Raw genomic sequence first — 27,371 nt, 5'->3', positions numbered from 1 at the left:
GGGCCGCGCGCAGCGGGCACCCCCGGGCTCCGGGGCAGCCCCCGGCCCCCTCCTCGCTCGCCCTGCGGCAGCCGAGCGGGAGAAGCGGGCCACGGCTCCCCGGGCCCCCCCATCGCCGGCTCCGCACAAAGGCACCGCGGGCAGCCGGGAGCGCGGGGCTGCCGCCGCCGGGACCCGGCACGGCGCCGTGCGGAGGAGCCGCTCACCGGGCCGGCGCCGAGCGGGCCGGGGGGACGCGAGGAGCCCCGGGGGGCGCGGAGGGGACGCGAGGAGCCGCGGCGCTGGGGCTCGGGGCCGCGGCGCTGCCCGGACCGGCGGAGCCCCGGCGCGGCGCTGCCCGAAGGACCCCGCGGTTACAAAAGGGCCGCGGCGCCTTTAAGGGCCCGGCGGGGTCCCTGCCCGTCGCCCCGCCCCTCCCGGGCGCCGCGCCGCCACTGGCCGCTCCGCCCCGCGTCCCGCGCCGCCATTGGCCGCCGTCGCCCGCCCCGCCCCTCGCCGCCCGTGCGGGCGCAGGCCCGGCCCCGGGGCGCGGCCAGGCGCGGCGCGCCCTGGACAGCTCCCGCCGCCCGCAGACGGCGGCGGCGGCGGCGCGGGGCGGACATGGCGCGGGGCCGGCCTGGGCCCGGCTGAGCGGCCGCTGCCCCGCTGCCCCGGCGGCCTCGGGCCGCAGCCGCCCCCCACCCCGCGCACCCCGGCCGCCGCCGCCGCCGCCCTCACGATGAGCGGATGAGGAGCGGCCGCGGCGCCCGTCGATGCCTCCTCGCCAGGGAAGCGGGTGCCTGCGCCATGAACCCCGAGATGGCGATGGAGCCGCTGGGCAGCCTGCACGGGGCGGCCGGCCATGACCCGGAGCTGATGGGCAGCCCCAGCCCCCACCACGGCGGCCGCAGCGCTGGGCCGCTCCGGGTGCCGCCGCCGCCGCCTCCGCCGCCCCAGGAGCTGCCCCCCGCCGCCGCCGCCGCCGCCCGGCCGGCCATGGTGTCCAGCATGGCCTCGCTGCTGGACGGCCCCGCCGAGTACCGCGCCGAGCTCTCCATCCCGCTGCACCACGCCATGAGCATGCCCTGCGAGTCCTCGCCGCCCGGCATGGGCATGAGCAGCACCTACACCACCCTGACGCCGCTCCAGCCCCTGCCGCCCATCTCCACCGTCTCCGACAAGTTCCACCACCCGCACCCGCACCACCACCCGCACCCCCACCACCCCCACCACCCCCACCAGCGCCTCCCGGGCAACGTCAGCGGCAGCTTCGCCCTGATGCGGGACGAGCGCGGGCTGCCCGCCGTCAACAACCTCTACGGGCCCTACAAGGAGATGCCCGCCATGGGGCAGAGCCTCTCGCCGCTGGGCAACGGGCTGGGCCCCCTCCACGGCGCCCAGCAGGGCCTGCACGGCTACGGGCCGCCGGGCCACGACAAGATGCTGGGGCCCAACTTCGACGCCCACGCTGCCATGCTGGCGCGGGGGGAGCAGCACCTCTCCCGGGGCTTGGGGACCCCCCCGGCCATGATGCCCCACCTCAACGGCATGCACCACGCCGCGGGGCCCGGCCCCCCGCCGCCCCACGGGCCCGCGCTGCCCGCCGGCCGGGAGCGGCCGCCCTCCTCCTCCTCCTCCTCCTCCGGGCCGCCGGTGAGCGGCTCGGGGCAGCTGGAGGAGATCAACACCAAAGAAGTGGCCCAAAGGATCACGGCGGAGCTGAAGCGCTACAGCATCCCGCAGGCCATCTTCGCGCAGCGGGTGCTCTGCCGCTCTCAGGGGACCCTCTCGGACTTGCTGCGGAACCCCAAGCCTTGGAGTAAACTCAAGTCCGGCCGGGAGACCTTCCGGAGGATGTGGAAGTGGCTGCAGGAGCCGGAGTTCCAGAGGATGTCGGCCCTGCGCCTGGCGGGTAGGTGCGGGCCGGCGGCACCGCGCGGGGGGGACGCGGGCGCCGGCTCCGCGGGGAGCTGCCCGCCGGTACGGGCCCCGCGCTCCGCCTCGCCCGCTGCCGGCGGCCGGACGGGGCTCGGGGCCCTGCTGGGGTGCGGGTGGGCGTGTGTCCCGGCCCCCCCCCCCCTTCCCCGCCGCTGCCTGCGCAGCCCGCCCCGGGGACCGGCGGAGCGGGGGCGCGGGGCCGCCGGCGGAGCTCTGTGCGCGGCCGCGGTGCGGGAGGGCGGCCGCGCCGCTCCGCGCTCTCAGCGAGCGCCGGCAGAACCTGGGGGGGGGGGGGAGGGGGGAGAATTGTCTGCGGGGTCCTGGGGTCGGGCTGGTTTGGGGGGGGGGGTGGCAGCTCCGCGCATCCCCGCGGATCGGCCGCATTGTCCCGCGGAGGGCGCGCGGGCTCCCCCTGGCGCGGGCGCGGGGTTCCGCAGCCCCCATTGTTCTGCGGGGGCCGCGGGGGGGGTGCGGGGGGGTCCCTGTCCCCGCCGCTGCCGCGCCGCACCGGGGGGCTCGGGGGACGGAGCGTTGAGGGGTGTGGGGGGGTCGGACCCGTCGCCATCCCGTGCCGCGGGGCAGAGCGGTGCCGGCAGAAACGCGTCCGTGGGGCGCAGCCCCCGCGCCGTCCCGGGGGGCTGGGGGCAGGCTCCCCCCCCCGGCGTGGATTCGTCCCCTCCGTGGAAATCGCCCGTCCGGTCGCGGCGGGTCGTGCGGCGGCCGCGACGCGGGCGGACACGCGTGGGCAGCCGCGGTGCCGTGTCCGTGTCCTGTGTGTGTCCCCCCCGCGCTGCCGCGGCGCGCAATGTCCGCCGGCGCGGTTTAAACCCCGGCGCCGGGTTTTCCGACGGCTCCGTCGCTCTTTCTACCCCGATTGATTCCACCCCGGACGGATTCATTAGCCGGGGGCAGGAGCGAGCCGGCTGGGGCGACCGAGGGGGTCTCTGCCCTACGCTGTGCCCCCCCCGGGCCTCTGCCCCGCTCCCCGCGGTCGTTCCGCGCGTCCCACAGCCCGCAAAGGCAACGGGGCGAGCGGGAGGCCGCGGCGGGCGCTCGCCCCTCCTTTGTCTCCGGCGGAACAATGCGGTTTGGGGGGGGGGGGGGCAGCCCCGGGCCCCCCCTCCGCGCCCTGCGGCAGCTCAGCCCTGCGGGCCGGTCGGGGGCTGCCTGCGGCGGGTTTGGGCCGGGCCGGGGGGGGAGGCTCGGGGGAGGGGGGTGCTGAGCTCCTCCTCGGCTCGAACGGCGCCCGCCAGCCCCTCCCGTCCTGCCCCCACCCCCTGGGTATCCAGCTCTTCTGGTTTCTTTTCTGCCGAACCAAGGTCCCGAGGTTTGTCTGCAACAGGAGCGTCAGGTTTGGGGGGGGTTGTTGGGGGGGGGGGGGTTGTGGGTTTTTTGTTTTCTTTTTTCCGAAGCACGCGGTGATGTCGCCTTCTCACACAAACGCGTATCTGGAGGGAAATCGATGCAGATAATGTTTAGAAGATTAAAAGAGCATTAATGCTGGCAACGGGGACATAAACGCGTGGACCCGGTTTTCATTGATCTGGAACCTGAGCCGGCTCATTTCCAGTAAAGCTGCTGGTGCTTTTCCTTCCCAGCACCAGTCCCGGGTGGGGGGTTCCCCACGAAGCCGCACGTACAGGGCAGAAAATCAGAAATCGCGTCTCCGCACCTGCCGGGCACAGCTGCTGCTCTTCGGCCGTACCCGCGGAGTTAACGCGTAGGGAATTCCGGATCTCCGCGGTCCCAGCCCCCCCCCCCCCCGAACGGCTTTTGCATCCCGGAGGAAAGTTTGGAGCGAGCTCTGTCGCGGAGTGGGCGCGGGGTTGCTGGTGGAGCGGGAGCCGGAGTGGGAAAGACCTTTGCAAATTACCGTTCCCTTCGGGAAATCGATTTTTTTTTTTTTTTTTTATCACACGTGTGAATATGCAGCCTCATTGCCTCGGTGCTTCCTTCACTCGCCTGCTTAAACCCTTCTGACGAGGGGAATGAGCCGAAAGTATTTTAGATTCCTGAAAACCGGCCAGTTTGCCCCGTGCTCCTGTAAGTTGCTCCTGTAAATTGTTCCTAAACGGGATGAAAATCTGCTGGTGTTGGAGGGAAATCCCCCTTCTCCCGGGGGAGCAGTGGCAGTGGGGTGTGCTTAGAATATAACATTATTATATATCTTCTATTATATTTTCTTATTATTTCTGTGCTCGTTCTCTCTCCTTGGGAGTTTGTCAGGGACCGTGCGAGTGTCTTGCGGCGGGTGCAGCCGGGGGAAGGGGCGATCGGGCTCCCCCCCCGGGGCAGCTGGAGCAGGGATGCGGCTTCTGGGGACCCGCCCTGGGCTTCGAGCAGCCGCTTCTCCCGCAGAAGGAAACGCGAGAGATGCCGCCGCTCCCCGGGTTTCACGGTCTGCATCACCCCTGCCGCCTCGTCCCCGGGTTCCCGGGGGGGGGAGCGGCCCCAGAGCCGCGGGGGCTCCGGGCAGGAGCCGGCTGCCGCCCCGCCGGGCACTCCCTGAATTTCTGCCGGGGTAAAAACCACGAATCTCAAGGTGAGTCGGTGCGTTGGGCCGGGCAGGGCTCGGCTGGATGAACCGGGAGCCGCGGCCTAAGGCCGGGCTTCCCCGCAAAGCCGGGCTTACCGGTACCGCCAGGCCCCCGCCGGGAAAACACGGGAAAAGCGCAGGGAAAGCTCAGGCGGGTCCTGGGGGGCCGGGGGAGACCCCCGCCTGTTTCCGAGTGCGTGGCTGCGGGTGGCGAGCTCCTGCAGGGCTTTGCTTGCCCAGGAGCAGTTGCTTGCCTCAATCGCCCGGTGGCGACCGCTCGCCCCGGCGGGCACGGCGAGCCCGCATATTTGCCGTTGGTCCGAGCCGGTGGGCGGAACGCCCGCAGCGGGGGGTGACGTTTCCCGGTCTCTGAATCACGTTAGTGGCGATGAAACGGTTTTGTCCCAAACGCCGCCAAGGATTGCTCGGGGCGGACGGGGCGCTGACCTCGCCGTGTTCGCGGCCCGGGGGGGGGGCGGCTGCGTCAGCCCTGCTCCCCTCGGCCTGCCCTCGCCCGAGGGCCAGCGCCGCTGCCGGGGGGGTCTCTCCGGGGGCTCTCTTCCCCGGGAGTCTCTCCTCCCAATCCCTCTCCGAGGGTCTGTGTCTCTCTCTCCCCCCATGGGCTCCGAGGACCCGGTTTCACGGGAGCTCGAGGCTCCATCACGCCCCCGCCACCCCAGGCCGTGCCTGGCCATTGCTGGCCGCGAGTGCCCGGTCCCGGAGCGTGTGGCCCTCGCGGGGACAAACTCGGCTTTTTTCCCCTATGACCTCTGCCCGCTGAGGGGGGGTGTGGGGTGTGTGTGGAACCCCACGGGGGGGAGCAGCGGGCGGACCCCCGGGAGCGGGGCGGGAGCGGCGGCGGCGGCGTCAGCACCACGGACAGCGGCGGGGAACGGGGGGCGGGACCGGGCTGGGGAGACTGGAGAGGAACGGGGGGAGGACAGGGCTGGGGAGACTGGAGAGGAACGGGGGGAGGACAGGGCTGGGGAGACTGGAGAGGAACGGGGGGAGGACAGGGCTGGGGAGACTGGAGAGGAACGGCGGGAGGACAGGGCTGGGGAGACTGGAGAGGAACGGCGGGAGGACAGGGCTGGGGAGACTGGAGAGGAACGGGGGAGGACCGGGCTGGGGAGACTGGAGAGGAACGGGGGGTCGGGACCGGGATGGGGAGACTGGAGAGGAACGGGGGGTCGGGACCGGGATGGGGAGACTGGAGAGGAACGGGGGGTCGGGACCGGGATGGGGAGACTGGAGAGGAACGGGGGGAGGACAGGGATGGGGAGACTGGAGAGGAACGGGGGGAGGACAGGGATAGGGGTGTGGGAGAGCTGTGAGGGAAGGGCAAGGGAGGGGAGCAGGGGAGGGCGAGGGACGCTGGACAGGCCGTGGCTGCCGCCTGTCCCCAGCCCAGAGCCCGGTGAAGCGGAGGGGGGGCACAACAGAGGGGCGAGGGGCGGTGGCTCCGCGTCCCGCCAAGGCTGCAGGGGTGCTGCCGGCCCCCCCGCGCTGGGACAGTCCTTGCGGGGGGCGGGTTGTGGACAGCCAGACTGCTGTTGTCCTTCCTCGGCCTCTTGGTGCTGTACCTAATGCTTCTTTCTCTGAATTCTGAGACTGTTTTGTTGTCTGTAGCTACAGCGAAAAATTAATGCGTAATAACGTCTGTATCAAGTGCGTTATCTATACATAAAACTATTTCTTAGCGTTGAACTCAATGTACAGGTACATAAAGATTCTTTGAAAGGTGCTTAGCGGCTTGAAATATTAGTGCTCTCTTCAGCTATAGATTAGTGGTTGTGTTTGAACAATCCATGCGGTAAATTGTGGTGCTGGGTGATAAATTATATTTCTCACGGACCAACTTTCTGAAATAATATCCTGCCCTATCTTTTTGTTCCACGTTATTTCTGAAGACATTTCTGCCCTGCAGAAATCTGAATACCCTTTTTGTGAAGCAGCCAGGCTTTATCAGTTCCTCGATCGGTTAATAAAGTTAAACCTGGCCACGTTAAATGCATTTCTATCTTTTTTGTCCTCTACTTTTTTGAAGAAACAATTAGTCGATCAACATGTGTCACTCATGCTGAGCTTTTCCAATCTGTTCTACACTATTTTCCCGCTAGATTTTTATTCCAGCATCTCATTTTTTTCCTAGTATCTCTTTGCCATCACCATTTGAACTGAAATATCCCAAACTCAAATATTCCTCTGCAGCTGAAAACTGCCAGAATTTGTTTGTGATGAGGAACACATAAGAGAGAGAACATTTTTTTCCCAAAGGATTCTTTTCCATTAACTGATGCAGTTTCTTCCCTCGCTCTTTATAGGGGTGTTTTGACTCAAACTTTGCGCTTTTTTCTGCACTGTGACCCCGGTTGCTCAACCTTAGCCCTACTCCCTTGTATTATTCACAAAATCTTGTCCTAGATCCAATCTGTCCAATCCAACAGTTGCAAGAGGCTTTTTCATCCCTTCCAATTAGACATTACTCAGGGCTGATGAGCTTCTTGCCAGTAACCCAACACGTCTAGTCTGAGTCTCCAGGCACTAAAAGTAGCAGACTCCTCGCAGCAGAGGAGCTCCCCTGTGGCTGCCTTCAGAGTGGAAACAGGGCTCTGCAGGTGTATGGAGAATTAATCTAACAGGGAAGGCAGGGCTGAAAAGGACTCGAGACATCGCTTGTCCTGACAGTCTGCCCCCTTCTTCAAGAATCTCCAGCGGCGGGGATTTCTCAGGCTACCTAGGCAATCTCTTCAGAGCTTACAGGTACAAAAAAGTCCTTAATGACTAGCCTTAATCTCCCTTTTTGTCTTTTAAATCCTTTGCTTCTCATCTTATCCCCGCTAGACACAGCAAAAAAATTACTCCCTTTCTTCTGATAGCAATCTGTTTGTATTTAAGACTCCTATCTTGTCTCCTGTCTTCTCTAGAAAAAGCCCCATCATACTTTGGAGATGAATATGCAGGAAAAGCATTCTGTCCAATGGGACAGATAATGCCTCTCTTTTTCCAAGGTAAAAGATTTTTTAGCCAGCTCTATCAATCTTGCAGACTTTTGCATAAAAGGCTCTCTGATTTATAGAGGATTTTTTGTACGCAGAAATCATACAGAATAGACTAATCTCAAATGGGTTCAGTGAGAAGATCAACCAGACAACTTGCTGATGGCAGATAGAAATGCAATCAAAAAAGAAATTGGAGTGTTTTGGGGCTGTTTGGGGTTTTTGAGCTGTAAAATCAAACTACTCCATTGTGGAAAAAAAAAAAAAGGGACTCAAACCTCTGGTAAATGCTGCACAAAGGAATTATTAGACAAGCGATAGAGCCTGGCAGTTTCCCAAAACGCAAATTGTCTCTGAGACCAAAATATCTCTAAGTAAGCAGGGAACATATTTATGAGCAGTGGTGATTTTCCAGCAGATCTCATCTTGTCATAATGGGCATTTAAGAACGGGGGCCTGCGCTGAGGCATTAAGCTTTGGCAGGCAGCACTTGCTGAGGAAGAGAAAGGAAGAGCAGGAGGAAGTCTTCCTCGGGGAGCTTCCCACGCACCGTTTCCCTCTCCCCTGTGCCTTCCGTGCCCGTGTCAGGTGAGGATGCCTGGAGCTCACTCCCCTCCTCGCCTCCCCATGCTTCCTCGCTGGGGAAAGACGCTCCCCCGGGGAGGAAGGGGATGGGAACCGGGCTGCGTGGCAGCCAGCATCCCTCCTCCCAGGCCTGCTCTGACTTTGTGTTCCCAGCCGTGGTGAAGTGCCGGTGGAGCTGGCAGAGCCAGGAGGGCAGCATGGGTCTGTCTGTCCCGGAGCAGCTGGCAGAGCTTCGCTCCTGCCCTCTCCTCTTCTTCGTGGTGCGCTGTCAGTGACAGCCGTGGAAAGGGAATAATCGTCTCCTGCTTTCTCCCATGAGCCAGAATTTCTGAAGACAAGCTGGGTCTGGAGGCAGCAGCGAGAGCTCCCTAGATCCGACCTTCCCCTTGCCATAGGAACTGGGCTCATGACCCTGACTTGTGAGTGTGAGATGCCAGGAGGGAGCTGCAGCGTGGGGGGGTGTCGAAGCCAAATCTGCTGAATGCAGTCAGCAGGATATTTTGAATTCTAATCCACTCGAAGATTTCAGATTCCTGTTCAGTGCTGGCTCACCTGCCTCAGCTTTAAATTCCCGGTCCTTCCTTGGCAAAGATGCCTGAGGGGCTCCCCTTCCCCACGGAGAGGGGGGGAAGGTCACGGCAATACCCTGGTACCTGCGGGGAGGTGCTGGTGCATCGCTGGCAGATGCACCAGGCAGAGCGCTCGCTGCGGGGAAGGGCTGGTTCCAGCTCCGCGCTCAGACAAGGGGAATATAAATCCTCGTTACAGAAAAGTGTTATAATTCAGCTGGAAAATGTTTGAGGCTTCGAAAGGGAGAATCTCCAGGATAAGAGGAGGCATAAATCTCCCAGGCGTTAGAAGCGAAGGGCTCGCCGAGGGCAGCTTGAGGGATCTGACGCTTTCCTGTGCCGGGGCAGAGTCGCTGCTGCGGCGGCGCCGGGGAGCGGGCCCAGCGCTGCGCTGGGCGACGCTGCTCATCGCACCCGCTTCTACTTTTTGCATCAGCTTGTGTTTCTGACAGCGGCTGGGCCTCCTACCAGCACTCCTGGTTTGGCCCCTCAGCGCGGTTGGTGCAGTTACGCAGGGTGTCTGTCTGTCTGTCCCTCCCCACGCAGCCGGCGGGGTACCCCGGGGTGTCCCTGCACCCGGGACCGGTCTGAGCGGTAACTGTGGGCGGTCGCACCCCTTCTTGCGAAGGCGGGAGTCTGGGGGGAGAAGGGAGAGCTCCCGACAAGGCCGCGGCCTGAGCTCGCGCCGGCGGGGCGGCGATCGCGGCGCAGGGAAAGCTCCCGCGTCCCCTCTGCTGGAAAGCAGAGCCTGCGAGCTCACCCTCAACTCTGCAACAGAAATCCGTCAGAAGTCGGCTCTGTTCCTGCTGCTGCTGGCAGAAAAGCATGTTTGTAAAGGGGGCTGGGTGTCGGGGGACGCTCCCCGCCTCGGCCACGGAGGAGAAACGGGGGGGAAGCCACTGCCGTGCAGGGTGGGAGGTCGCGGCCGCCGGGTGACAAGGAGCACACTGACACTGCACCGCCTGCGCGCTGAGCCTCCACTCCGTCGCGCCCTGGAGTGCAATAAATTGCCCCTATCCCATCTATTATTTATTATTCTGTATTAATGATGGAAGTATATTACGACAGTACTTAGAGGCCCTTGTCAGAGATCCCGCACGGAGCTGGGTGTTGCAGCTCTGCACGGGAGGCAGCAGCCGCTGCCCCGCAGAATTTACAGCCCCATCTCAGCCACCCAGCAGATTTATAAGATTTGACACGAATAGCCTGAGACCTGCTACGTGCCAGAAGGAAATATAAAAGAACCAAGTCCCCAAACCCATTCATCTTTTTTTCTCAAATAGCGGGAGGATGCAAGACCTAGGAGAGGAAGGCGTTCCTTCTGTGATGGAATCTGGAGAGAGAAAAATCAGGTTGAGTACCAAGAAAACCTGCTCCTGGCAGGAAAGAGCGAGGTTGTGCAGTGCTTTCTCGGGGCGTTGTAGGAATCCCTGTATCTCCAAACGGGAATCGTGGTGTAGGGAACGTCTTGCCGTTACGGGAGGGTTGGTTTGAGCCAGCAAAGAGATCTCCTCCGATAACAGCGGATCTTCTCTGGAAGAACGGAATTAACGCCCCGCGCTGCACCTCTCGCTGTTTGTCTGGCTCGATGCCGCCGGAGGCAGTCGTAGGGATCACAGAGCTCGGGAGGTTTCGTGTGTGTGCAGCAGATGGAAGCGGGCAGGTGAAGGCGCACTGGCTGCACACCCCAACAATGTGATTATTTGCATCTTCATTCAAATTGTTTCTGTTACATAATGATTTTGTACACAGTGGAGTACTTAACCTAATTTGTATTGATCTCAATTGCTTTCATTTGTGCATACTTAATTCAGAGAGGTAATCAAATTGATTTTTGAGGCCTAGTTTTTAAGAGATCGTAGTAACACAGATATCCAGGAGGTTGCTTTAAGTGAATCATAATGAAAGAAAAACATTTCAAACCTTTGGAAAACGTTTTGATGGCCATTTCATTGTGTTCAGTATTACTAGCATAATTAAATTTCCTTCACATCGAGTTCTCTCTGAAATCAAATTGAGGAACATTTTTTAGTTCCATCAGACAGATAACTGGGTTTAGTTGACTTTGTGCTACACCCGCATGAAACCGCATACGGAAGATCAATATTCATGGCTTATCCTTACGAACCATAGAGATAAATTACTTACTGCTGGATTAAGGGAATATTCTTGTCTCCTTGGCTGCTTCTTAACATCGGCTGTTTGTTTCATAGGTCCATAGATCTGCTGTTAGAGTAAAAACATCATAAACCTGGTGATGATCTGAAGGTGTTGGTTAACTTGAGAAACTGCAGAGAACCAAATTTAGAGATTAAGACAAAGTGAAGCTTTTTTCAGCAAAAGTAAATCATGAAGTATGGCCCTGAGAAATTTCAGACTGCTAAATAGTGCTCTTGGGCTTCTGGTTAAAAACTCCTCGCCTAATTGGTTTAAAAGTAGAGATACCTTGGGGGGGAGATGGATCAACGTCAGATTTGTGTCAGGGTTTTGTTCGTATGAGGAGCCGGGCTTGCGCTGCGTGTGAGCTTCACAGGACAGAATCACGGGAGCTGGTTCAGCGCTTCCAGTAGCCAAAAGAAACCGGTGTCAGGCTCCAGGAAGAGAAATGGGATGGGTGTGTAGCCTCCACAGGTCCCTCTGTGCCTGTCTCTACAGCTTGTGGTCCTAAATCTGGGTTGGCAAAGCCCCCCTGCCCGTAGGCATCACTGCCCGGTGCCCCTTACGGGCTGGCTCCCGCGCCCGCAGGACCTTGCTCCCCAGCCTCCCTGCAGCTCCCGCCATGGTGGCATTAGCCACTGGAAGATTCCACGTCAACGTTTTTGCTTTTGCTTGAGCAGTCGTTATTTCTACGCTGGCACTCTTGCCCCAAGCACAGCTCGAGCGGAGTTTGCCCGTCCTCTGCCAGCAGTGCGGTCCCTGTCCCTCGCTCTCGGGTGCAGGACATGGGCTTGCTCTGGCTGTGCGAGCCACCAGCAGTGTTCGTGTGAACACACACCCACCATCCTCCTCCCACCCATCCCTGCCCCGTGCCGGGGTGTTTAGAGGGTGAGATTTGGCCGAACACCGCTGCGGTGCTGCCGGTCACGGTGCTGAGTTCTGTCTCCATCAATTCTGGCCGCCACGTGGCCAAGGCAGTTGCTCTCCAAAGGGCTGGTGTTCCTGGGCACGTGTGAGTGGCTGACGGGCGCTGTGGCTGCCTGTGGCGATGTGCAGCGCGGCTTGGGGGCTGCCGAAGGCCAGCGCCACGGATCGACCGTGCCGAGCCACGTGTGGCTTCAGCCGGTAACGATGGAGCCCGCTGGGCATCTGTCAGTGAAAAAAAACTGTCACGAGGAAGTGTCGAATCACCTGCTCTGACCCGTCGCCTTTCACCAGCTCCGCGGAGGACTCGCCCCGCTCTTGGGACCCCGGGGCCGGCAGCGAGGGGCTGGGCCGGGTGCTGGGGCCCTCCGTGGCACCAAATCCACTGCCCTGTGCTGGCGGGGCCGGGCATTCATCTTTCAGGAGAAAACGCGTTCCCCAGCACCTTGGTCTTTATACGTGGAAGTTTTACAGGCAATCCGTACCAGCTGAAATGCTCCTAGATATTTTTCAGGATTTATAGCTATTTGTAAGGCAGGGGCTGGCAAGGTTCCTCTCTTCTGAGGGAGAAAATGGAAAATAAGAGTTATTGTTGCAGAAAATAAGACAAATGAACTATCAGTAGAAATAATTTAATGATTCTCAGTGACAAAAAAAAAAAAAAGCTTAAATTAGAAGCGTGTGAAGTTCACAAGGAAACCAGGTCTCAGCTGGGCTTGCAGAAATCAAATTTTTAAAATGGCCACTTTTCTGCGGATCCCTTCCAAGCCAATGGGGATGCAGGACACATCAGTCACTCCAGCTCCTGGTTGCAGTGGGAGTCGTGATTCTTCCAAAGCGGTGTGATATGGTTCTTTTTTTCATGTGAATTGTTTTGGAAGCTGCTAAACCAGGGTAGTTTAGAGCAAGTTTTCATCAGGAAAGAGAGGTGTGTCCCCAGGCGCGACGAGTCTGCGGCGGGCGGGAGCGGAGGCTGCTTCCGACGCTCGGGACATGGGATGCTCCGCTTTTCCCTGGGGCTGGCTCGGGGGGGCAGGGGGTTCAGGGCTCTGCCCAGCGCACGCTTCACCTCAGGCTTGCAAACGCACTCGTAAAAGATCAGCAGAGCGTTTTGCATATTTAAAGTTGATCGTGGGAATACTTGTTGTCTTCGTGGAGCACCGAGAGCTGCGGATTCTGGGGATTCTCTGCAGATTCTTTCCACACCGACTCCGGGCGCGCTATTTTATTTTATTTTTTTATTTCTAAGCGATACCTAGTTCTGTTCTGAAGCAGTATTTTTGAAGCATTCCCTTCGTTGCCGCTGCAGGACGAAGCCACGCTCAGCGCGGGCAGCCTGTCCCTCCGGGGAGCCCCAGCCCGGCCGGGCCGTGTCAGGCCTCTGCACTGCTCTTAATGCCCTTAAACCAGTGGGGGCCACTTCAGTCAGCGTCACGTGAGGCAGGACTGAGTCTATTTCTGAGCATTTTCTATGTTGTTTATATGTAAAGCGTCTTTAGTCCAGTGTAGAGAAAAGGGAAATACTTCTCTTTTTTTCTACAGTTATGGCTTTCAATTCTGGCCAGTTGTCCATTTTCTTCCATAGAATATGTTCGGTATTAACTGCAGTTAATAAATCAAATTGTTCTTAGAATCAAGATGGCCACTTCCCTCCACTATTAAAACGTTTCTCTTTATGTAGGCAGGTTTCCTGGAAAATAACTTTATTTTATTAGAGTGCTCGCTCCATTTTTCTCTTCTGATAAATGCCTGTCAAGGAATGACACTTGCCTTTATGGTGCCTTTTCAAGAGCAAACTTAACAGTTCAAGGAAAGTATTTACTGAATGCATTGAAAAGCACATACCTTTGCATTATTTATTATAAGATACCAATAACTGTAAAACGCAGAGTATCTCTGGACATAAATTAGTGATGTTAGGAAACACTAGACTCTTCCCAGTGTCCCAGAACCTATTAGGAACTGCAGCAAAGATGCAGACGTGCCTCACATCCGCGGTGTGGGGAGGCCACCGCGCGGATTCCAGGCAAAAGGCAAAGTAAAGCATCGAAGGCACAAATCCAGCCTAAAAATCTGCTTTTCCGCCTCGGGCGGACGTTATCTGCGGCGGGCGTTAGAGGTGCAGTCGGAGAACTCTGGTTCTCCCCGCGGGATGCCCGTGGGCTGGCGGCCTCCGGAGACCCAGGTGCAGTTGACAGCTGGGAATGGATACAGGAGAGGGGCAACTCCAATGAAATATTCCAGTTTCCTGACAAAATGCTGGGAAATACTGTCCCACGCACAGAACCAAGCCGGGCAGCGTCGTGTGTTATGCACCGGGCTGGGCCAGCCTGCCTGTGGTGCCGCGCTCCGGCACAGGTAGATGTGTGTGGTCCTGACTTTGGGTTAATTGCAGACATTGCCACAGTCTCAGTTTTACTTTTTTTTGGCCCGGTTCTCATTTCACATTCTAGACCTGCAGAATTATTTAATAGGGCTGCTTAAAAACCCCGTCCACTTATCAATTCACTCTACTTATTTTGTCCCTGCGCATTACCTAACCATGTCAACATATGGATTTTTTTATCTTACCGCCCTGTGTCGACAGCCTTATCGGGCTATTTTTAAATCTGGGTATGCTACGGCAGCGGTATTGGTTTCAGCACTTGATGTTCTCTCTGTGCTAATAAATACAGATCAGCTATTAATACCGATTTTTTTAGGATCCATTAGCATCGACTGGCGCAGCGACGGCCCAGCTCTGCTGCCCTGCCTGACCTGAGCTCTGACGGGCGTCTCTAGCTGGTTCTGCCCTTGGCCTTGGGCGATGCCCAGAGCCTCTGCAGAGGGTGGGGGGAGAAGGGGACGGTATCCTGGGGTGGTGGCACTGCCAGGAGCCAGGCTGGGGCAAAAACCCCAGGGGAGAAGGATCAAGGTGAGCTGGCGCCTGACCTGCCGCTATGAAAGCATTGTCACCTCCAAGGGAGGCTCTGGTAACCGCCACCGGCCAACACTGGGGGGAAAAAAGTCATCCAGCATGTTTCCACAAAGCTGCAGGTTCATGTAGGATTTCTGTTGGGAAGTGTCACCTCGTTTCTGGACCAACTGGTGTCAGCGTCGTGCGGGGGAGTGTCAGGTGCCGTGCGACGCCGCGCTGGTGTCAGCGGCGCGTCCGCTTCTGCTTGTGGAAAACGCGCTCGCTGCGGGGCAGGGAGGCAGCGCTGGGGAGGATGGAGCTGCTGGAGGGGGGAGTGCCTGGGGGAGGCTGCCTGCAGGCAGCCAGGAGGAGCCTCGCTTGGCCCTAAACCATGTGAGGACTTCGGCGGCGTGGGGCTGCCTGGACGTCCACGCGCTCTAGGGACGCGCCGAGAGCTAATTGCTGGCCAGGGACAGCAGGCACCGCGGCCCTTTCCTCTCAAAAAGGTGCCATTTCACGTCTGTCTTTTTTTTATTTTTCGTAGCTTTCAACACTGTGGTCTGTGAGAGACTGCACGAAGGTGCAAACTGATAGGGAGCTGCAGAATTTGAGACACACTAGGTGGTTATTTCTGCACAAGGCCGTAAGCAAGCGCTCTCGCAGCAGAAGTTGTGAGTTAAGATCACAAGACTTGCCTGAAGTTCTGGCAGCTTTTTCAGACAGCAGCTGTTGCAGCCGTGGATAGAAACCACAAACAAATCAGTAAATGGCTAAAAAGTGGGCCCAGAGGTGTCTCAGGCAAGCAGAAGGTTGCGCTGGACGGTGGCAGTTTGTACCGTTGAACGTGTTTTTTTCCCCAGTGGTTGTCACGTGGAGTTGCTGTCGTGGGAGCTTTGACTGGGGTTCGCTTTGGGGTGTTTAAAGTAATAAAACTCCTGTACCCCTGTCAGACCTGGCTGCCGGGGAGGTTTGTGCTGCGAATGGCGTAGGGAGCATTGCGGGGGGTGTGGGGTGTGTGTGTATTTCTGCTTGCTCAGCTGTTCCTTCCCCTGGACTAACCAAGCGGGTTTGGCCGGTCCCTGCCTTCACCATTGTGCCCTCCCGAATTGTTTTAAGTTTGTGTTTGGAATGGCAGATCAAAGGAGAGGCTATCTCTCCCAAAACATGGATAGATTTATTCTAAATGCATGAACAGAAATTTCCTCTGTCCCGTACATTACCTAGCGGGTGGAGTTTACGTTATGGGCTAGTGGCCTGCACAGTTTTGTTAAAAAAACCCAGTAATCTGCAGTTGTTATGTGCTGCGGCACGTGAGAATTTTCTGCAAAGAATTAATCTTTGTCTTCGCCATTGAGGGGAAAAAAAAGGATGTGCTTTGCGTTCTCTTTCCTAGACTGACATCAGATAAGCTAAATTGTTAATTCTAACGCTGCTGGAACAGAAGAGCAACGCATTTCTCAGGCAGTGGCTTTATGGAAAGTGTGGAAGTATCTCAAAGCTGTGCACTGCCCAGAAATGGCAAGTGAACTGGAGGGCTCTGGCTGGGGATGGCTGGGGGGATTGCCCAGGAGTTCAGTTGGGTGCCCGGCCCACAGAACTTCTGCGAACGTGGGTCCCCTGGGAGCCCCCTGGCAGCCCCCGGCCGCCGTGCCGGCGCGGTGCTGGCCGTGCCGCGGGCTCTGCGGGCGGCCGCGCCTGTCCTGACCCTTGCTTTCTCTCTGTCGCTGCCCACCCCTTCCCCAGCCTGCAAACGCAAAGAGCAAGAGCCGAACAAAGAGCGGAACAACTCCCAGAAGAAATCCCGCCTGGTTTTCACGGACCTCCAGCGCAGAACGCTTTTCGCCATCTTCAAGGAGAACAAGCGCCCTTCCAAAGAAATGCAGATCACCATCTCCCAGCAGCTGGGTCTGGAGCTCACCACCGTCAGCAACTTCTTCATGAACGCCCGGCGGCGCAGCCTGGAGAAGTGGCAGGACGACCTGAGCTCCGGGGGCTCCTCCGCGGCCCCCAGCACCTGTACCAAAGCGTGACGGGGAGCGGCCGGCGCGGCACGGCACGGCGCGGCGGAGAGAGCGGCTCCAGCAGGGCCCTTCACTGGTGACTTAAAGCACAATCCTCCTGGAAACGAACCCCAGCCCAGCTGTACCAGAGGACACTTCTCACGGCTTTTAGTCAGTCTTAGCAGGCGCACGTTACAAATTAACCTCTTTCTATACAATACTATGCTCAGGACAGGCGAAGCAGGTCTGAAACGTAAGGGAGTCGTTCGTGAGGCAAGTTTCTCCTGAGCCCCAAAGAGCCGCGGCCGGCGGGGTGCCGCTGCCAGCCCGGGCTGCCTGCCCGTGCCCGGCGTTTGCCGGCGGGGCCCCGGTGCTGGCCACGCTGCCCCGCACCAAAGCTCGTCGCCGTGGTGCGGCCACGCAAGAACGGAGCACAAAGTCTGACACGTAGACGCTAAAGAATCCGAGAATCTGTTTTTAAAACTCAGGCATGGTTTTGTTAAGTGTTTTAGGGGAAAAAAATAGATCAAATTTAAGTTTTTGTTTGGGTTTTGTGTTTGGTTTTTTGGCGTTTTTTTTAGTTTAATTTAATCAGCGAGTATAGCTTGATCTCGGATCAAAAAAATTCAGTTCACTTGAGCTCAAAGTATCAAGCACAAAGCCAGTAGCTATCGAGGTAGGTACGACCCTTGTCCTGAGATGCAGCCGTAGCTCCCGGGGTGGGTCGGGAACGCTCCGTGACCACATGCGCCTCAAGCACAGTTTGCAGTTTGTCCCAAGTTCTGTGTTTGTACCCAATGCAGATGCACACTCAGGAGGTCAATTTAATTGCTACAGTACATGGAGCAAACACAACGTTTTGAAAGATTTTTTTAGGTCATTAATACGTCCTTTTTAGTTACCAGGAATCTAGTTTCTCCTCGACAGCGTCCTTGTTACTGAAACATATTTAGCGTTCGATGTATTTTTTTGTTCATTTTTTTGGTATTTTATGGTACTTTCAAGCAGGAAAAAAACAGAAACAAGCCCTTCCGATGCCACTGACCGTTTTAGATGTGCCGCATATGACTTCAGTATGCCATCTAGATCTATTGCATCCCTAAGTTCCTTTTATCCCCCAGCTACCCAAGCTGGCGGGAACACAGCACACCAAAGAGACAGGATTACTGCAAGCCAAAGATGTTTATAACTTGCCATTTTCTCTTCGTCATCGCTGGTGCGGGTGGCTGTTTGGCGATGGGGAAGCCTCACAAACTCCCAGCCCTCTCTCCACCTCCGGCAGGGGCCACGCGAGCAGAGCCCCGGCCCGGCCGCGGCCGCTCCGTGTGTGCGTTCACCAGTGACCGGCCCCTCCAGGAGCTCCGGCCGAGCCCACGGCAGCAAGCCAAGCGCGGTCGTGGTTCTTTAGAGACACTTGAGACTTTTTTTATGTACTACTTAATCGAAACCAAAGAAACGTTTTCTGCACCTACTTCTTCTGCAACAAACTGTTCCATTTAAAAATAAAATAAAAATTAAAAAACAAGGAAGCACGTCAGGAAGCAAATGAGTGACACACTGTGTTTTGACAGACATCTTGGACGTTTTAGGAAGCAGATCTCAAAGAAAGGGTTGACAAGAACGAGAACAAAGCAAAGCCAGTACGAGTGCTGCTTCATTTGACAACTCAGTCATCTTAAAGTTGAAGATTGTCTTTAATTTGTGCCTATGCAGTTTTTTCAAAAGAACAAGGAACAGAGCAACCAAAACCTCAACAGCTACAATACCAAAGATGAGGATTCTCACGACTTGTGTTTCAGTTCATTATCTCCTCTTGCACGACTAAATGCATATAGCACCATTGATCTCTGTACAGGTAACCACTTCTGTTTCTTTGCGCAACCAAAAGGGTGGGTTTATTTATGTTTTCCCTGTTTCTGCCCCACACGGGATCTCTCCAAGAGCTGCACGGACTCCAAGTGCAAGATGTTGGGATACTACGCTGGTACGTCTCCTCTCTCCAGAGCCACGCAGGAAAAACTTGTTGGTTGGGTGTGACTTGTTTTGTTGGGTAGAGTTGGTCTCCTGTATGTCTAGAGCTTTGAACAGCCTTCCTTCTGTGTGTGGAATCGGTTGAGTAATAACCTGCACCCTTCTCTCTCTTCTCCAGGGATAAAACTTGCAATATATATATATATATATATATGTACCGATTTATGTCACTGTAAGGGCTGAGCACCTCTGCAGCCTGGCTCACTGAGATCAGACCCTGATCTGAACCAAAACATTTCAGCAGTTCCTGTGGCAGCTCGGTAGTTGGTTTTGACGTATTAGACATGTTATGTGGGTTGGTCAAATCCTAGTGATCCTACTCATGACATGCAGACCTCAGTCCAAATTTATCCTAAGAGCTGGAGCACGGTGGTACCATTTTGCTCCATCTCTACCTTTAACTGGGGGCTTCTTTTTAACTGCTTTGCAAAACTGCTGCACTCATTTTCCAATGCTTACTCTTAAAAAAAAAACTCAAAAAGCCTTGTCTGCTCAGGACAGGAAGGGTTTCTGAAAAGTAAATTCAGGATCCGCACAGCTAAACAGACAGCATGTACCAGCTCTGGGAATCAAAAAATCCTTCAACATAGATTTCCAGACAGATCGTGCCTGATTCAAAAAGGATCCAAAGAAGCCTCGTAGTCAGACCTGGAATGAAGCTGCCAAGCAATGGTTCAGGTCTGGGCTGATGCGTTCCGCTGCCTCGGGGCCCCTGAGGGGGACGTTCCGAGTCAGCACGCGGTGGGGCAGGCCCAGCTGAGGTGGTGTGGGCCTGCTGAAGTTTCACCTTCCTTCCCATCCCACTCTAAACCAGCCTCTCCATTGCATTTGGCCACGGCGTTGCCCTCAGGGAAAACGTCTCATTCCGGAAGCGTCCTCCCGCGCCCTGCGGCAGGGGCAGCTGACGCTGGCTGTCGATCTCTTTCCTCACGCTCCATCCCATAATGCCCCCTCACCACTGCAGGAGATGCCAGTGAAAACCCAACCGTCATTCCCCGCCGCCCTTCCTCACTGCAGTCGCACGGCAAAGAAGCGTATTGTCACGGGCAAGGCGCCAGCCCCGGGACCCTCCTTGGCGGCCTCTGCGGGGACGGCCCGTGGGGCCCTCGGTGCAGGGACATCCTGGGGGACGGTCCCGCCTCCCGCGGAGAGGGGAGTGGAGCCTGCCCGGGGCTTCTCCTCAGCTCTCTGAGCAAAGACCTGGGCTTCTTATTTCTGGCCAGAGTCCATCCCAACAGCCGTAACGACATAAGCCTAGATCAATTACTGAATTATTTAAAAAAATGTATCTTCAGCGAAATCATTAACTTTCCCCAAACCGTGGAAATTTTTGTTATGCAATGTCACAGGCTCAGTTTTTGCCTCGCTCTTTCAAATGTGGCTCACCCCAGGGGCGCTGTAACTACCCCGCGGGGTGCCGAGGCTGACCTCCCTGCCCGCGCTGCAGCAGAGCCGCGAGGCTCCTCTGTGTGGGGGACTGCAAGCACAGCAGTGCCCCTGTGTCCTCCGTATTTGTCAAAAATCATTCTCACCCGAACATCTGAAAATACTGCTGCAATTTTTTTATCCCTGCATCTTTCACGGCCCGATGTTACGTCTTCCATTTCACTGTCAACTCTTGTAGGCTTTTAGGTAGGAGCTGTCTCAGAAGAGGAGTGTCGACAGCGTATACTGTGGGTAGATATATTTGTATGTACAGGTATGAGCAGAATACATGCTGTATTCTGCCCATACTAAAAAAAAACCTCGAATAGAAATGTTACGTTTATATACCATATATTTATGAATCTATAGAGCCGTGTAATGTAACTTGTTCCTTTTATTTATTCTGATGCGAAAGACTAGTATGTACAGAGAGTATCCCAGCATCTTCTCTACCGTGTACTTGGAGTTACTACCATGGGCACATCCGAGATGAATTCAACTTTCAAGAAACCTTGGATATTGCTTAATCATCCGCGAAGGAACAAAGAATGTGCTTGATGACTTCGGTTGAATAGCTTTATTCTGGATCTCTCTTACCTAAAGCTGAATCCAAAGACCTGCGAAGGACTAAACCAGCAAACTACGCTCAAACCTGCCTAAGGGAGTAGGATCTCCTCTTCCAAAGCCAGACACGGTAACGACATGGTATTGCAAAGAGTGTGCGAGCTTCGGACAAAACCAATGGTTTTCTTGCTTGTCACAACACCGAAGTATTTTTAAGACATGGGGAAACTTTATACTTGGCCTCCTTTATATTTATTAAGGGGAATTTTTATTGTTTAAATTTTTTAAAAAGGCAAAGCTTAAAATGGTTTTATTTTTTTTTCCAGACAGTTGTGGGTTTTAACCCAATATATTATCTATCAATAATGTAATTTATTTAATTTAGTCTTAGAGTAAGTCCTGAAATCTCTGTTCAGTCTCAATCCCATTGGGTTTCATTTTAGCTTTAAAGTTCAATGGGAATTTTGCCTGAATACAGACTGCGGGATCAGGCTCCAATGTTAGTTATTTGTAACTATTTAATTCAATCATTATGAATTAATTTGGGATTAATAATTTGTTTATTTATCCATTTTACTGTTGTAGCGCATCAGAGATGCTAAGCCTATGTTAGTAAATACATTTAAAAGTTAGTATTGCTTCATAGAGCAGCCAGGTTCTGTTACAGACGGGAGAAAAATAACGAGTTACATAAACCAGGAGTCTAGTTTTAATTTCTTCTTTGAATTAATTTTAATTGTTTAAATATCAAAGTTTAAATTATTTAAGTTAATCTCTTCCCATGTGATTAGAAAGTGCGACGTACCTTTATTATGGCACATAAAGCCTTCATAATATAACTTATTTATTTAACTTATTCATCATCATCATCTGAGGATGCCCTTGTATAGTTTTTATTTTTTATTTAGAGTTACCTTTAAAGCACTACAGCTGATTTTCTGTAAGAACAACAGAGCGAATTTTGAGGACAAGCAATGAATATTCAACCTAAAACTGTGCATTCAGAAACAATAGGGGAAAAAAAAAAAAGACACTGGGATACTTTGCCTGAACTTTGTGGCTTCTTAAAACTTAAGCTGGGGGAAAAAAAAAATACATGCCAAGCAAAAAGAGAGAAACCCTTAAACTAGCTGCTTCCAAGAATGAACTTCTGTGTGTGTAAAAAAAAAAAAAGAAAGAAAGAAAAAAGAAAAAAAAAACAGGAAAAAAGAAAAAACCAAAAAAACCTTTCTATTTCTAGTGAGAACCAAAGAGGCTACCTCACTGACTTTTTCCATTTGTAATTTTAATCGTGTTGATGATACCAAAGATACCAAAGATTTCTTTCTCTGTGCGGTCTGCATTTTGCTTGTGCTCTTTTATAGTTTCAACTGTTCTCTCCTACACACGGTAACGTACAGCTGCAACCCAAATACCCAAAGAAATACTTCTCGTGGAAGCTGCCAATTCTGGTGACGACATTTTCTGTGTTTCCCTTATGCCTTCCTGCCAGCCCAAACCATCTGGGGCCTGGCAGCGTGTCCCGTCCTCCCCCGCCAGGTGGGTGGAGGGCTGGTGTTTACCTGGAGGTGAATCCGGGCCTCGGCCACCAGCCGGTTCGGGGAGAGGGACCCGCGAGCCCCCGCCCGCGCGAGCCCCGCCGCCAGCTCCCGGGCGGGCGCTTGCAGCACCACGTTGGCCTTAGAAATGAGCGTTTTCGAGCAGTGCCATGCTTGAAGCGGATCTCACGGGCTGCTCCGCGGGCCCCCAGGCTACCGGAGCCTGCTGCTGGTGGCCAGGCTGGCGGGAGGGGATTCTCCTTCAGTTGGGCCACTTGGCCACCCAGCAGCAAGCCCTTGGCCCTGAGCCCGGCTCTGCCTGGCCCAGGGCCGGTGGGCACGGCAGGGACAGAGGCTGCTCCCTCCTGCTTACGTTTTGGTGGTGGTGTTTGCAATTACAGTTTTCATATGAAAATCAATTAATTATTTTTCTCAAGTTAGCAATGAAACAAAGCTACATTAAGCTCCATTAGTATCATGTTCCTAAGTGATTACTTAGAAGTCGGTTGTTTTTCTTGGGGGAATTAGCGGTGCCCTTTAGCATTGTTTCTTTTAGCCTGTTTTATCCCGTTCATACAACTGAACCAAATGTTCCGATGGGCCGAATCCCCTCCAGGCACCTCGCTGCTCCCCCCAGGCCCCCCCAGACACAAACTCAGCTTTTCTTTAGGAGCCCCCCCTCGCCCTGCCATGAGCAGCGCCTGCCCCGCAGTGAAAACACCAGCAAGGTGGGCCCGGGCTGGCAGGTAAATGTAAAAGGTTAACACCCCCCACGGTGGCAGGTTCCCACCGTTGGCCGAGCTGAAAAGCTGGGTTATAAATCTCCAGCCCTGACCTGCACGGGTGGCCCGGTGGTGGCCGTTGGGGCGGGTGACCCCTCCCGGCGCAGCATCTCCCGCCTCGCCGCGGAGCCCGAGGAGCCCCGGTCGGGGGGGCCGGGACCTTCCCCAAGAGCCCACCCGAGCACGTCCTGCGGGCTCAGCCCACCCGCGGCCACCAGCCCCACACAACCGCTCCGCTGGAACCCGGTGTCGCCCTCCGGCCTGTGTTTCTTTGTGGGTTTAAGTCTGTATTGGGAAAGATAGGGGCTTGACCAGTTGTGCTTTTTGTACCTCTCTGTACTCCTTCCGTACAAAGCTATAAGAATTCTCAGGATGCCTTCTGGGCGCGGAGGAGACGATCTGCCCCCGTGCTCGGCGGAGCCCCCGCGCCGGGCCCGCACCTCCCTGCCCGGCTCGGGCGGGCGGCAGCCTGGCCACAGAAATCCCCCAGAGCTGGCAGGGTCCTGCGCAGCAACCGCCTCTCACCAGACTCCTGCTTCACTTGCAAAGTGTGACATTACCACGGGACGAGTGCCTTGCTTGAACCAAAGCAACGATTTTGCCAGTCTAGACCTCTCTGTGCTTTTTTTTATTCTTCCTGTGAATACCTCAGCTTCAACTGGGCCGCCGAATCGTACCTGGTGGGCTTTTTGTACTGTGGTGCTTTGCAACGCAGCCCTGCAAAGAACAAAACTCCTAATAATACCAAAGGCTCTTCTTGTCCTTCTCTTTCTCCTCCTTCTCCTTCCTTCTCCTTCCTTCTCCTTCCTTCTCCTTCCTTCTCCTTCCTTCTCCTTCCTTCTCCTTCCTTCTCCTTCTCTCCTTCTCCTTCTCTCCCTCTCCTCCTCTCCCTCTCCTCCTCTATTTCTTCATGGTTCCAAAGCTTTAATATAAAACTGGGCATGTTGGCAACGCAGACCGTGCAATCCCTTACCGAATTTTCTCAGATATACCTCATAGAGAATAGTTGTTTAGAGTAATGTTATTATAGCGTATGTAATAAATTATTCACTGTTTCTTTTTGGTAACTGTGATTTAAAAAAGAAAAAGCTTTATACGTTTTAGGTTGTGCTTTTGTAATAGACGGAAAAGGTGCGCTTAAAAATGTACGTCAGTCTTTCTTCCCGTTGGGTTTTTTTTGTTTTGATTTGTTTATTACAGATTGGGGAAAAGTTGCAGAATGAGCCCAAAGTTTACAGTTTCATATTTTGCTGAAGAAACAATCTGTGTTAATTTGCTCTGTTGAAAAAAAAAAAAAAAAAAGGAAAAAAAAAAGATTATTTTCTACATTTGTGCTACTTGGTCTGAACAGCTAATTGTTCTGTGTGACGGTGTAGTATTATAATTAGCAACTGCCAATCAGCGCTACCATTTTTATGCATGAGGCAAAACCTTAGCAGTGTGATGCATCGTGGTTCTTAATGGCAACTTCTTTTTTTGGATTTGAAAATAGGTCTTTTGGTTCGATGGTATTTATTTATGCATGGAGCCTGTTATCTGTTGTGTGTACATTCCGGCTGTGAAAACATGCACAGTTTTGCCTCGTACAACTCAGAACTGACACTTAGATCCGTTCTGCTCTGTCTGTGTTTTAAACACAGACTCAAATTGAGTTCCAGTTAAACTAAATTGTTATTTGAGGAGAAGTTTGCCCAACTGGCAACTCTTTTCCCGGCCGATTCGTCACGTAAGCCAGTCATGAGAAGACACACGCCTTGCTCGATCCGGAGTCAACTGTGCGTTTTTTCCCAGGATCAGGAGTTACTTTGGCTTTATGGCTCGGGGACCGGCCGCTGGGGGGGTGCGGGGGGCACCAGGATCACCCCTCGCCTCGCCTGGGGCTCCCACCCGCCCGGCCCCCGCTGCCGCGCTCCTGCCCCCTTGGAGTTACGGCTCCTGCCACAAAGCGCTCCCAGCCCCGAGGTTCACGGTTCCGCGAGTGGACTGGCAGAGGGGTTCTCCTGTCTGGGCCCAGCTTCAGCCCCTCAGCGGACCCCGACTCACCGACCGTACCCGACATAAAGCCAAATCAACTGCTAAACACACTTTACTCAGCGTAGAAGAGTGCCACTGGGGGAGCAGGAGTACGCAAGTCGCAGTCTTCTAACGAGGCATCCGAAGTAACGTCGGTAGAGTGTTTATATTGTCTGTCATTAAGGATATATTAGAGGTGTGCTTTCATTAGTGCAAAGAACCATATTTTTATTTGGCCTTATACAGTAGATTGTGGTAATGAAAGCTTTGTAATATAGTCTGTTTATTTTTTTTTCTTATTTATCTGCCAAAGACAGTAACGGATACAAGAATTTTAAATGAGGGGGTTTTTTTTGTAAGACAGTTAATGATTGTAATAGTGTTCAATCTTCCAGAAAGCTTTCTATGTTCTTCCGCAATAAGCAGACTCGACGTTTGTTTCAGCAGACTCAACTCATGCTAGCAGATCCCACCACCACTCAGACGACACGCAGTTGTTGTAATACCTACACGCTGAGTCCACCTGCAACCTTCAGTCCAAAGGCAACAAGGGGTACGGGAGGCAATGGCAATGTTCACTGCTGCGGCCAGCAGCAGACGGTCCAGCTTGCTCAGATTTGCCAAGGTACTTGTATGATGAAATTTAAGGTATATTTTATTATGTCATTTTATGTCATTTTTTAACTTTGTGGAAGGTGATACGTTGAACTGAGTGTAAGCTGAGTTTTTCAGACAAATAAAGTAGCTAAAGAGTGAATGTTATTTTATCATTAAAGGGTTTTTACTCAATGATTTGTGCCAATAGATGTCCTTTATCTTAATGACAAGTATTACATTGCTTTCGAATTTTTATTTATAGCTATTGATGTAAAACCCACACACACATATTATTTGCCAAAGTTCAATAAAGGAGGAAAACAATGCTTTTGCTTCCTTGTGCGATGAAAAGTTCCTGTTTTTTTCCGGGTGCCTTCCTAGTGCCGAGCTGCTCACCGCAGCCTGGCCCTGCCCCAGGGGCAGAGCGGAGCTTTCCTGCTCGGGCTGTTACCGCTCGTGTAGGATCTGGCCAAATAGGAGCAAAAAAGAACTCAGAAAAAAAGATCTGGCACCTTCTTCTGCGAACACAGCCCGCGTGGCTAGTGCCAGACAGGGACTGTAACGGAGCAGGGACAAATCAGGGCAGGCAGAGAAGCAACTTCATTAACCCACGGGTGATTCCTGAAGCGGAGCGAGCGCTTTGCAAACCTCCTCAGCCCGTCTCCTCCCGCACAGACTTTCCAGAGCATTAACCTTTACTCCTCCTGCTCATCACGGGCGGCACGGCCGTGCACATCGACCTCGCCGCCGCTGCCCGCAGATTTTGCAAGGCAGGGACCTGGGCTCTGGCACGACAGTATTGAGGATCTTTCATGGAGAAAAACCCGGTAATCCTGCAGCTGACTGAATGAAAGGGAACACTCCCGAGCAGAAGGGGGGACGCTGCTTCGCTCTGCAGGCTCAGAGCAAGAGAAGAAAAGGGGGTGAGTGCTGCTGCTGCTGAGCATCCTCCTTCCCCCCTCTTCTTCGGAGAGAAGCGATGGGAACGTGGCCCATCTTTCCTGGGCTGGGCTGGGGGCCCACACGCTCCCACCCTTCTCCCCAGCACCTCGATCTCTGCTGGTCTGGGGGGGGGGGGGCATCGGGTTTGGGTCTCACAGGTGGGACAAGCAGATGCGCCCGCGGTTGTAGCAGAGCTTGGTCTGCAAAATCCTATCTCAGCCTGGCTGAGACGTGCCAGGTCCTGCTCAGAGAGGGGAACTCCCCCGAGGAACCAGCCCCCCTCAGCGATGGCCCCTGACACCGCTCCCGGGGGGCTCCGGCCGCTGCCCAGGACAAACCAGCTGCAGGAGGGAGCAGCAAGGGCAGGTGTCAGCAGCCTCCGCTGCTTTATCCAAATTCTCCTTTTCCAATGGCCTCTGGTTTTCCCAAGAAAATTGCAAAAGCCGGTTGGGTCGGTGGCACCTTGCTGTCTACGCTACAGCGTGAAGGTGTTTGCTAAAGAAATCGCTGTATATTTCTGTAAGTCATGGAATTACATGATGCTGTGTAATTACCATACAATTAAGTAAATTACCACACTATCATCCCCTGAAGCAGCACTACCGGAGGAGGCAGGCGGTGCCTCGAGCTAAAATTTAACAGCAAGCAGGTTTACAGTTGTTCATTCATTTTACTCCAGCTACGGGCCAGTCTTTTTATTTTTTCCCCTTGAGTAATCTCATCAAACGCAAAACTAAACGAAGAAAAACACTTTCCTGTGTTTAGCTCTTAAAAAACCCCAGTCCCATAAAAATGTCCCTTTCCTTCCTCAACCTTCTGGCAGTGCTGGAAGATTCCCCCCCAGTGCCGTTCCTCTCCCTGGGGTGCCGCAGCCGGGGGGGCGGGGGCTGCCGGAG

The 27,371-nt window shown here is 54.8% G+C and overlaps 2 protein-coding genes across 5 annotated transcripts in view; one reads left to right on the top strand and one right to left on the bottom strand.

Annotated features, from left to right (window-relative positions):
- Positions 1-726: 726 nt before the first annotated feature.
- On the top strand, positions 727-24,110 carry ONECUT2 (one cut homeobox 2). The gene is made up of 2 exons (XM_074932459.1): positions 727-1,891; positions 16,327-24,110. Exons 1-2 carry the CDS (start codon positions 727-729, stop codon positions 16,611-16,613), a joined length of 1,452 nt encoding a protein of 483 aa, XP_074788560.1. The 3' UTR covers positions 16,614-24,110.
- Positions 24,111-24,204: 94 nt separating this feature from the next.
- Positions 24,205-27,371, bottom strand: part of FECH (ferrochelatase) — a 30,610-nt gene continuing 27,443 nt past the window's right edge. For all 4 annotated transcript variants that reach the window (XM_074932461.1, XM_074932460.1, XM_074932462.1 and 1 more), the window contains one exon: positions 24,205-25,998. The gene's annotated coding sequence lies outside the window, so the exon portion shown is untranslated. The remainder of the gene's footprint in view (positions 25,999-27,371) is intronic.

The sequence above is a fragment of the Athene noctua genome, chromosome Z (assembly GCF_965140245.1).
Source record: "Athene noctua chromosome Z, bAthNoc1.hap1.1, whole genome shotgun sequence".
Classification (NCBI taxonomy): Eukaryota; Metazoa; Chordata; class Aves; order Strigiformes; family Strigidae; genus Athene; species Athene noctua.
This window is presented reverse-complemented; position numbering and strand designations above follow the sequence as displayed.

Excerpts from the sequence above, each read along its gene's own strand:
- ONECUT2 (XM_074932459.1), top strand. The coding sequence starts at position 727 with ATGAGGAGCGGCCGCGGCGCCCGTCGATGCCTCCTCGCCAGGGAAGCG. Across the intron at positions 1,892-16,326 it reads GTCGGCCCTGCGCCTGGCGG|CCTGCAAACGCAAAGAGCAA; the intron begins GTAGGTGCGGGC and ends CCCCTTCCCCAG.